The 11,682-nt window shown below is 43.2% G+C and overlaps 1 protein-coding gene across 3 annotated transcripts; it reads left to right on the forward strand.

Annotated features, from left to right (window-relative positions):
• The first annotated feature begins 411 nt into the window (after positions 1–411).
• Positions 412–11,292, forward strand: dzip1 (DAZ interacting zinc finger protein 1). 3 transcript variants are annotated; one of them, XM_042513333.1, is made up of 19 exons: positions 412–483; positions 1,071–1,218; positions 1,410–2,009; positions 4,745–4,829; positions 5,043–5,158; positions 5,348–5,473; positions 5,594–5,731; positions 5,808–5,870; positions 5,972–6,118; positions 6,456–6,504; positions 6,600–6,650; positions 6,879–6,938; positions 7,319–7,494; positions 7,763–7,964; positions 8,217–8,391; positions 9,258–9,619; positions 9,967–10,088; positions 10,252–10,411; positions 10,556–11,292. In XM_042513333.1, the coding sequence occupies exons 3-19, from the start codon at positions 1,545–1,547 to the stop codon at positions 10,663–10,665; spliced, it is 2,607 nt and encodes an 868-aa protein (XP_042369267.1). In that variant the 5' UTR covers positions 412–483; positions 1,071–1,218; positions 1,410–1,544; the 3' UTR covers positions 10,666–11,292. The 3 variants fall into 3 exon arrangements, with proteins under 3 accessions (XP_042369267.1, XP_042369264.1, XP_042369266.1); XM_042513330.1 differs by having other exon boundaries at positions 1,071–1,181; XM_042513332.1 differs by lacking the exon at positions 6,879–6,938 and having other exon boundaries at positions 1,071–1,181.
• The last annotated feature ends 390 nt before the right edge of the window (positions 11,293–11,682 follow it).

Genomic DNA, 11,682 nt, shown 5'->3' on the forward strand with positions numbered 1-11,682 from the left:
CTCCTTCTCCCTCATCCCTGTTTTCAGTCTCCCCCGTTTTCCAGCCCAGCGGTCCCATCCCCCTCCTTCTCTGCGAGCTGCGTCAATGCACCACAATAACACCGGAAATGAGATGCATATGACTCCTCGTGTTTATATAGTTCATCTCAGTTGCATTGTTGTGGAATATTGCACATCTGTAAATTTGTGCGATTAATTCAAACGTTTTTATTTGCATTTTTTTTTTCAAAACGACACCAACCCATAAAGATGGTCCTTGAATTTTGTTTTTATCTTTCAGTCTGTTATCCATGACGTTTTAGTTTGAAGGTACACACCGGAAATTTATGCTTCTATTGCAGGAAGCTTCACGGCGGGCCTTTTTTTTTTAAAGCAGGGATTTAGGAATGTGGAGCCCAGCAGCTACGTCACCCTCAAACCGCCTGGGGTGCCGTCGTCAGAAAACTTTTTCAAAGGCTATGAAATAGAAACACAAACACTCCGGTAAGTTGTTTCAATGCACTTTAGCAGTTTAGAACTCTAAATGTAAAATTCACAATTGTTAGTGATGCATAATACTGCTTTAGTTACGTTTTTTTAACGCTTTAAAACTCGTAGACTAAAAAAAATGTCCGTTAGCTAGCCGTGTAAGAAGAGGTAACGGTTAAGCGAGGTAACCGCGTTACTTGTGTGACATGTTGTGAAAGTTTTTGTGTTTCAAAGTAAGACATCTTAACGGTTGCTCAGACAAGTTCAAGCATGTGTGCTATTGTTTGGGACTGAGGTCAAGCAAGGGGATTAAAAAGCTTGCCTCGACATGAAATGATTGTTTCGGAAACGTGATGCCGACACATTAGCGGCTCTTAGCAAGGAAACCATTTTTCGCTGAACGTCCTCGTGCAGCTACGTTAGGTTGCGTTTTTACTGTTTTTACACGCCGTTTAATCCAAGTAAAGGACTAAAAGGTGTGTTTCTGTGTTTCCCTCAGGAGATAGACCATTTCCTACACGATGTAGGGAAACATTTGCTGATTGCATGCAGTGTTTTGATAACATTTCTCCCCTCGGGGACGCTCGTCTCTGTCTCCATAGTAACGTGGCGGACGCTCGGCGTTGTCGCGAGCTGCCTGCAAGGGGGCGGAACCGGAGAGAAACGACGGGTCGATTTCTTTCTTCCCATGAAGGCAAAATCAGTCGAAGATGGTAAGCAGAGCACGGCTGCATCAGGACAGCATTATAGGTAGATGGAAATTTATTCGTCAGTAGTGAAATCTGTGCTCTGCTGTGTTACCTAAAGCAGATGCTGCTGGCTGTCTTTTCTATCATTCTCTCCTCCTGTGATTGTGTGGTGTATGCAGGGCATGTGATGCTAATGTGAATTGATTTGTGTCTTGATGAGGATTCAAAATCTGTCTTTTGTCTTTGTTTCAGCCATTTCACAACGGAGCATACTACCCCTACACTGGTGACACCCAGGGGACCCATTCATCAGCGGGGATCCCATCTCTCCTGAATTCCCCGCTCAGCCAGCCCTCTGTAAACGGCCACTCTGTACCTGCACCCAGCATGACTCCATCCAGCGGAGCCTCCACCGTCCTCCCTTTCAAGTTCCGCCTGCGCAGGGAGAGTGTGGATTGGCGGCGCATCAACGCAGTGGACATAGACCTTGTTGTGAGCCAGCTGGATGTGGACGCCCTTCAGGAGCACATCAGCAGCGTCACCTTCTGCAGCCTGGATGGGGAGCGATGTCAGCGGTGCCAAAGCCCCGTGGATCCAGCTCTGATCAAGCTCCTGCGGCTGGCCCAGCTCACAGTGGAGTGGCTCCTCCACTGCCAGGAATTTCTCACCCTCAACCTGCAAGCAGCGGAGGACAGGCTGGCAAACGCCGGCAATCAGCGCGAGCAGCTGCTGGCTCAGCAGAAGAAGCTGGAGGAGAAGGTGAAGACGCTGACCAACGAGCTCAAGGAGAGGAAGAAGATTATTCGCACCCAGCAGTCCATGCTCGCACCACGGATCATCAGCAGCCAGAAGGTACTGCTGACACACTAAACGCTCACCCTCTGGGGGATATCGGTTACCATTTGCATTTCACATATGTTTGGCAAGCAGCTAGTTCCATCACCCCCTCCCCTTCGCTCCTCCCATCCAGGGCCCCCTCTGTGTCATTGTTCCCAAGATCTATTCACAGCTCCGGCTTTGTGCATTTCACATCAGGGTTGGAGGGAAAATACTATCAGAGCACAGCGATATTTTGCTTTAAAAATGAGTGCTCTGTACTGTAAAAGCTGCCATGGCTGCCTTGCTTTGGTCCGGTCATAATAAGCTTTGTTTTGAGACAGGAAGAATAGGATTTGAGCTGCAGAGCAGATGGTGTCATTTGGTGGCAATTAGGTTTTTTTTAATCCACTTACAAAAGGGTGACAAGAGCAGTAAGCAAGATGACTGGCTGACTCCTACCTCCTTCACCCTCATATATACATGTCCTTTTAGGGCATTTTGTCCTCCGTCAGGGTTCCCTCGGATCTTTATAAAGTCTTATAAGGCACTGAATTAATTAATCTAAAAATAAGGCCCCTATTGGTTTTACAATGTCTTAAATCCGTTTTTCAAAAGTCTTAAAAATACCCAGAGATGGGAAGTAGGATTTTATCTATCACTTTTTCTCTGAAGTTGCATTGTAAAATTTCAAAATAATTGATAACCGGTTTTTTATTATTATTATTTTAATGATTGATCAAAACCCTCCTTTTAACCTCTTCATGATGACAAGTAAAGCAGAGTGAGACACACAAAATTGGTAATGAAAATGCTTTTTAGGATGGTGGAAGACTTTTTGTACATTAGACACCACTGGTTTATCTGTTGGATCCATTCACCTGTAAATATGTCTCTGCTTGATAGCGTAGCTCCCTTACCATTAGGTTATTTATAGCACAAATCAAAAATCTCCCTCTGTTCCTCAAGTGTACGGCTGCCGCTGACCTCGCCAAGCAGTTACCAAGGCAACAGATATAGTGTGTCATGACAGCATGTGGTTGCTAGGTGTGCGCTAGTAGCTCAGCTAACAGAGGTGGCTCAATAATTGATAGAGAGGCTGTGTGTTTATTTGTGTGGTGTGAGGACCTTTGGCATTTGTTGCTTGGCATGAGTCCACACACACACACACACACACACACACAGGGCTTTCATTTGAACAATAATTTAATTCTGCTCCCAATTTCCACAGTTATTCCAAACCCTAATGTCATTGCATCACATACAGACGTTCTCATTGTCGCAGCACACTTCTCCAAGTCATATGGCTGCCATCAGATCTTTGCTGCCATATGGTGCGACAAGATATCAGTAGCAGCAGGTTTAACATTGAATGAAGTCAGTGGCACAATGAGCAGCGGAGTGAAATGTAGCGTGTGATGTGTGTGTATGTGTGTGTAGCGCGTATGCAGCATCTATTCTCATTGTTAAGTGTTAGTGAGCTGGAGTGTGAGGACGCCTGCCGCAGGGAGCTAATCAACATCACTCACGCTATCTGTCTGTTTGGGAACACATGCCTAAACTCAGACGATGCTCCTGTTTGGAGCGTGATCATTGTCTTTATGTTGACCAAGGCTTTGTCCAAGTCAGAAAAGCAGATGTCACACAGTGCACACAGTGTATAGCTGAAACAATCAGCTGATTTGTTGATTGTAAGAAGAAAAAAATATATAATTGATTGAGAGTTTGTCAACTTTCTAGCAAAAATTTGAAATATTTGATGGTTCCATCTCCTTAAGCGAGCATCACTTTTGTTGTGCTGCTTTCCGAAGCCTGTCACGAGCATTTAACTCTTTAAAATCTGAGCAAATTGGTGTCATTTCCCTCAAAAACATGGGAAAAAGCAATGAGGCAATAAGCAACTCGATAAGGAATGCTCCATTAATTGCACAAAATGAGTAGATTTAGAAAATCGGTTTTAAAAAGCTTTGGAAAATCTATATTTATACATATGATAATTACATGTTTCACATTATGTTGCAGAATCATTATTATTATTTTCTTTTCCCAGTTTTTATGAGTTTTTTCCCTTTCTGTTTGTTTTTCATCTTTATTATTTGTTTATTTATTTTTACCAATTTTATGTAATTTTCCAGTACTTTTGGCTAATTTATTGCTAATTCTTGGGTCATTTCTTCTCACCGCTCACCGCCTTTTTCCCATGGCTTTGAAAAAATGTGTATGTGCAATTTTGTACAGAACTGCAAAACAGTTTGGGCAGAAACTGAATTTGAAGAAATTTAGAGATATTTCAGAGAAGTTTTCAAAACAGAAGTTATGGCAGGACGGTCGCACGACATGATATTTTGACACTTAAAATACATGAAAATTAAAAATAAGTAATGTCTTTTTTGTTTGTTTATGTAAGAGTATACACATGGGAAAGGTACTATATATATATGGTATGTTTTTTTGCATTTAAATTTGTCTTTAACCGTAAAAATTGCAGTTGGACAGAAAATTTAGATGTCATGTTATTGATCCTATAACAGTCAAAAAGTGATTTTTTTTTTCCTAAAACCATTTTAGGCGAGAAATAGGCAAAGCAGAAACAGAGCATTGGTTTATCTGTTTTACAGTTGAATCATAGTTTGGTCTGAGTTTGGGAGGGAGAGGGCAGGTTGTTTCCACAAAGAATCACAGTCACCATATTTAGTGCTTGAGATTTATTTTATCTGTTGAATATACATTAGCAGATATATTAACACCCATATTTTGTTTGTTTCTTTTAGTGTCCGCATTGTGATAAATCCTTCCTCAATTCCACGTTTCTCCAGAATCACATGCAGCGCCGCCACCCTGACGAGTACGAGTTCGGTAAGTCAACAAGTCAGAAAGGTTTGCTGGGCAGACGGGGACAGAGAGAGAGAGAGTGAGAATACATGAACTAAAGGTAGGATCAGATAAATCACAAATGACACAGTTTGAGGATGGAGTCTTGTGGAGATATAGTTGCAGGTGAAATAAGAATTTCCTCACTTGACATTGTTTCACATAATTTATATATTTTTTCCCTTTTCATTCCACCAGAGTTGCGGTCTGACAGTGAGAAGAAATCTCAGATTGAAAATCTCAAATCTGAGATCAGCAGTCTGAAGGAGCAGATTGTTCAGCAGCAGCAGGACCTGCAGGCCAAAACAACTCAGGTAGGAAACCCGGGCCATTCTGACAAAGCTGAAATCATTAATTGATTTGACTGTAAATTTATTTGATGCTATTTTTAATCATTTTTAAAGCAGAGATGCCAAACATGCATCCTAAAAAAGATTCTACACTCTGCCAGTCATTGTGGTTCCATAGTGACTGAGCTCTTTTTGTTTTTGTTGTGATTTCAGGAAAAGGAGCAGCAATCCATGTACAGAGACCAGCAGAGAGAACTGGAGCGCTTTAAGGCCGAGGAGATGGCGCGCATGGACAGAAAGATAGAATTTCTTTACACCCGAAATATTCAAGCTCTCAATGTACGAAAAGAATACTTTGATAAACCCTTAAGTAGCTTTTTAATAGCGTATTTACGCGACCTCCGTTTGGTCTCCAGCATAACTTTTTATTGACTATTTGACACATTGTTTCATTCATAGGAAGCAAATCAGAATCAGACAGCCAGGCAGGAAAAAACAGCTAGCCCTGTTCACTCGCAGCCAGAGAGAGATCTGGACAACTACAAAGAGATGCAGGTCCAAGCCATGCAAAAGCTGGAGCACCAAATGAGGAAACAGGTCAGTGAAGGGGGAGATATTTTTAAGAACATCGAAGTAAGTGAAGTTATTTTGAGCACAAAATCTTCTCTTGTAGGATAAAAAGTGGGAATCCAGGCTGCAGGAAATAAAGGCCCAACATGAGTCTGAAAAGAACCAGGTATGTTTTTGCATTTGTCATAATTATTGTGCCGTTTTAAGCACGTGAAATATTTAACAAGCTTTTGTTAAAAGCTGTGTCTTCTGTCCGTCATGCTGCAGTTGCTGAACGAGCTGAGCAGTATGCAATCGACTGTGTCCGAGCAGCAGGGGAGCATCCAGAGGCTGCATGAGATGGGGAGGAGGCAGCAGGAGATGGGGAGGAGGCTGCAGGAGAAGGAGCAAATCATCAAGGCTCAAAGGGAGCAGGTTAGCACCGACTCACACGGCCATCAGCGCCCAGTGTGATTATGTGGGGAGAGGAAGTGAGGCGGAGGGTCAGCGCTTGTTCAGGATTTCCTCTATTTGCTGCATGGACTCAGATTGTGTTGTATTGAGACATGATGATACTGTACGTTTGATGGGATTTTCAGCGAACAGGAAGCTGATGCTTTTCCTGGAATAGCTCCACATTTTCCCATCGTTACTGCTAACACGTGCGGCTGCTGTTTCCTGTTCCATTCCTCCTTGACATCTGTAAAATGAATCCTCTTTCAAAAAAAAAAGACCAAATGTAATAACTGCTCTTTTTTTTTTCAAATTGCAGATAAGGAATCTTTCCTCCAATCCACCCACAAAAATAGTGGAAGTGCCAGGTATGAATGTCAGCTACTTTGTCATCATAAAAGTTTTTCACTAAAGGAAACTGCTTGTATGATCCTACACATTCATATTATTCTCTGTTTTTCAGTGATTATCAGCGCACAAGCTCCAGAGCCAAAACCAAAAAGAGTGGTACTTGGTAAGTTCAGAGAGCAGCTATCATAAGAAAATATACCATGATGACTCCCAGAGATGGAGAGCATGTGCTTTTGTGCATGAAGGATTTCCATAATGCTGTTTCAGACAGCAAACTCTAAATGAAGCAGTGCTGACACCACATTAGCCCCCCCCCGCCATCCTTTAACACAGATTTATCTGACTTCTAATGACCTTTCATGACCTTTGACCTCATGTGCTGTCCAATTAGAGGAGCCAGTCTCTGCTCTAAAGCTGGACCCTATACAGGAGCTGTCAGAGGAGGAGAAAGGTAAAACAGGCAAACCAACAGAGCCAGTCGACTGCATGCTGTCTGCATGGATGCATCAGTCTGTAGTGGGCGGCCTTTTCTTTGAGTGTGTCAGGACTGAGATCACACTTTTTGAAAAGTAAGCTCTTTGTTGACGCTTGAAATGTCAGCATCGCTGATCATTGCATCCATCCGTCATCTCGTTGCCTTGTTTGTAGACATTCTCCTCTTCTGCCCGCCCCACTGCAGTCACATCCATTTACCAGACTCTACCTCTGGCATGGAGCTTGCTGAAAGTTGGCAAATGCATGCTCATTTTTTTCCCTTTTTTTTCTCTGCCGCATGTGTTTTTAGATAGTGATTATCCATAAGTGGCTTATAAAGTGAGATTTGTTTTACAGACTCGAGCAGCTTCTCAGAGAAAAGGCCGGTGGAGAAGAAGCCTGAGCCTGCACCGGAGAGGAAACCGAGGGGGACCAGCAGCGCTCTGAAGAAGAACCCCAACATCAAGAAAGAGATGCGGCCCGATCTGGAGCAAGCTCTTATTGACAAGCTGGAGAACCTGGGAGTCAAGCCTGTAAGTTTGCAATTTTTAAGACAAATCTCACTTAAAATCTCAATTAATTTGGGCGTCCAGTAGTTCACCTTGAGCTCACTGCAGCTGCAGCAGGTTTGACCTGTGGTCCTTTGCTGCATCTTGTCTCCTCCAGTCCACAATTTTGAGTAAGCCTATGAAGTACTGAACAAAGCAGAATCTAAAAGAAAATGCTCTTTAGCGTTACTACTAGCTACTAGCTACTAGCGTTGACTCCACTTGCTTTGTTATTTCCTCTGCCTGCTCTCAGGATCAGAGTGGTCTGAAGGACAGAGAGCTCACTTCCATCCTGGCCAAGGTGAATTCAAAGCGGGAGAGCGTTGCAAGGGGGTTGCCTGACTACTGGCGCCATCGGGAAGAGATCGCCAGCACTGTGGAGAAGAAGCTGGGACGGCAGAGGAGAGGCAGCGACCCTGCTCCTGAGTCACAAGCCAGATCCAGATCAGTTCAAGGTGAGTCATCTGAAAGCCTCTTAGCACATGAGATCATCTCTATATTCTTACTCTGCCCACAGTCATTACTACTTCAGACTGGACCCACTTTTGCATTGGCAGCTTGTAATTGGTTTTGACTGTGTACATGTCACTGTATCAGTGTAATCTGAAAAGCTCGTTTGCCGCCACATAAGCTCGCTAAAGCTCTGACACACCGTCAGTGACTGACTGCTAACTGTGTTTGTATTATTTGTTTCTGTCTGCGTGCAGTGTTGCAGATCCGTCCTCGCTCCGGCAGCCTGCCCTCCAGGGCCACCCAGGTGATGTCTGGACCCGCTGTCAAACAGTCCAAGACCCCTCAGCCGGCACCAAGGACAAAGACCAACACCCAACCCAAGACGTCTACACCCAACACCAAGACCGCTCTGAGGACCTTCACAGCCAAGTAAAGAAAAAAAAATTAAAATAAAAAAACAACCTCGTGGTCATCCACAAATATTTAATTGATGTTAACGTGTTTCTTGGATAGACCTTTGATTTTCTGCCCGAACTCAAAAGGGTTACATTGGATGTTCAGGTTTTTAAATTGGCTCTGGTCAAAAACTGTTGTGGTTCAGGGTCAGTCCACAAGCAAAAGGTAAACACTGTTAGAAAGCAGAGGAGTGTATCAGCCTCTACAGAACAGTTCAGTGTGGTACATGTGGTGAGTGACGAGAAAGAGACAGTGTGTGCGCACTGGGGACAGGCAGCTGAGCTGGATGTCCAGTTAGCAGTAAACCATGAATGTAACAGTGAACGTTCATTGTGAGCTACAGTTTTTCAGAAGCGCCAGACCAGTGAATGCTTTCAGGAACATCGTATGGGGTCACGTGTAAAATGGAAGCACAGATCGAAATTCAGGGAAATCTGCACCGCCAGTTTCACACCTCAAGACCTCAAAACATGATGCCTGTGCAGCTGTGTAATGAAAGAACTTTGCAGGGACAAGCACATGAAGGGTTACAGCCCGGAGGCTCCGTGATAGAGCAGGCGCTCCATGTACAGAGGCTGCGTCCTCACCGCAGCAGCCACGGGTTCGAGTCCAGCCTCGGCGTTTTGTTACGTGTCGCCACCCCTCTCGCTCCCCCCTTTTATGCTTGACCTTTCAAATCCAATCAAAGGCATAAAAAGCCCAGAAAAATAATGAAACAATCAAAATATATTCTGGTTATGAATTAGGTCTAATGGAAATCAGAAATGGTTAATATTTTGAACAGCTTTGAGAGAAATGATGAATGTTGGGTATAATCTGTTCTTTTTGTGACTCTTCAGGACCCCTCCTTTCAGTTCAGATGAGGAATCTGACGAAGAGGACACAGATATGGAGGAAGAACAGCCCCCGAAACACCAGAGGGGCAAATCACCACAGCCCAGACTGAACCAGGTCCAAATCAGATCAAGCAAACCCAGTCCGGTCCAGTCCAAGCAGGCTCCAGCCAGGCACTCATCCTCCTCCAACTCCCAGCAGGTCAGGGGGTCAGTTGGCGGCGTGACCAAGACAGCAGTCACAAAGATCGACAGTGATGAGGACGACGAGTGGTCCGAGGTCAGCGAGCTGCAGGAGATCGACCCAAAACGTCTCCAGAGTCACAAAGACCAGAACGGCAACTTGGAGAAGAAAAGCTTTGGCAAAGGTGAGTCAGTGCTCCACACTGCCAGCTCAAACCATCCATCAGAATAACTCCCCTTTATTTAGTCACGGTACAGGTACATGTGATGATAGTGAAAACATGTGTTTACTATGTTTGTCTTATTAGTAAATATGGAATATTAGATATTAGTATAGATTTTTCTGCTGAGGTTAGTTGTATGTATTCAGGGTTCCAGTCAATCCTTAAAAAAATCTGTTATTTTCAACATTGAAACTTGCTATTAGTTTGTTTGTTTTTACTTCCCTGCTATGTAAACACGGCCTATAAAAATCACACTGATAAGTCATCAGATGTTATTTAGAAATGGAAACTGTGTTTATTTCTCTCAGAGAACAGAATCAATGACCTGGCCAGAAAAATGGAGAAGCAGTTTACAGAGAGAGTGTCAAAGAAACCAGCAGGGGGCGTCAGCATCCTACCAGAGAGGAAGGACGAGGTTCAGGAGCTCACGGTGAGATTCACTTCGATAATGCCACATCAGTGCATAACTTTGGTGCACAGTGTTGCTATAGCTCATTTCATATTATTATTTGTTACTGAGAAACAGCATAAGCTTGAAGCAGGTTGTTGTGGATGGTAAAACATAAATATAATGTTTCTGTGTGTGGCGGCAGTACACGGATCTCGAGGAGAGCAGCGAGTGGGTCGTCTCCTCCTTGGAGGACAAACAGGAAATGTCTAAAGCGCCTAAGGGCTCTGGACCAATGAAAAAGAGCCTGGACTCCCCCAGCACCAGCGTCTGGGGAACCTCCACAGGAAAGGGTCCCAAATCTGGTCAGTCCCACATCTGTTACGATCTTTACAGCAGAATATGTTTAAGTGTAAATGCTTTTGATTCAGTAATATGGTGTGATGAATATTATATTGGACTTTTCTTGTAAAGCAGTAAAGTAAACGCAGCTGTCTTGTTCCCGGCAGGTCTGACTGAAGCTGGAACAGGAAGCACCCTGAAGAGCAGCCTGTGCTCCCTCAGTGACATCAGTGACTCTGAGGATATTAGCAATAAGTACAATAAACTCTACAGCTGATCAGGTGATGTAGCTCTACGCCAAACACAGACACTGAGACCTCAGTCAACTCCTCTGACTCCTGCAGTCCATGCCGAATAGCCATATTTTATACTGATAACACACGGACGCTGTAAGACAGAGAGGGCAATAATTCTTAAAGGGTAACTATTTCAGCCTGGACCATATTTTCCCATGTTTTAGTGCCACTGACTAGCAGAACTTTTGTAATTGGTCCAGTATTGGAGAGCACAAAAAATGTTCTCTCATCATTCGCATGAAAACAGAAATATGGTTAAATAGGGTCCATATTGAAAATGACCAAAGTGACCTTGTAACAAAGAGATTCAGATGTGTTTTTAGAAGAAATACCGTATCATAAATATGATAGAGATTACTGAGATTAGAGCTTGGACTGACTTTTTATTTCACCCTATGCCTTGTGCCAATCCTCTGCTTGCCTTAGACCTTTCCAGTGTTTACTTTTAGATAGACTCGTCATTTGGTTTACTCGATAAAATATAACCCGCGCTCCAAATGAGATGCTGTATGTAGTTTGTGTAAAATTTTGTACATCAAATTTTATAACGCCTTCATGTGCTAATTGGGCGAAATGAGATGTGATTTTATATAGAAAATATTTATACAAGCAATAAAAAAATGTTTTTTTGAAATACATATATTGTCAAACAAGACAATCTGGGTCATAAAGGCTCTTTATTTTTGTCTGAGCACACTAACCAAAACTGATTTAGTACAAATTTCTTTACCCTTTTGTTTAATAACTTTTCCAGGCATGCGAGACTTGATGAAGATGACTTATAACTCATGAGTTTATGAAAGATGATGCATAGTTATAGCTAACGTCACCCTTCAGTAGATGAAGCAGTTTAAATCAGCTGCACCGCAGATACAAGTAGAGTTTTCATATTAATTCATGACACTAAGATGCTGACTGACAATTAGTTCGTAAGTAAATAGTGTATGGCTGGGATACTCAACTTGCTTTGCTTGGGGTCCACTTTTGCAAAGTGACAG

This window comes from Plectropomus leopardus, chromosome 24 (genome assembly GCF_008729295.1).
Source record: "Plectropomus leopardus isolate mb chromosome 24, YSFRI_Pleo_2.0, whole genome shotgun sequence".
In the NCBI taxonomy this organism is placed as follows: Eukaryota; Metazoa; Chordata; class Actinopteri; order Perciformes; family Serranidae; genus Plectropomus; species Plectropomus leopardus.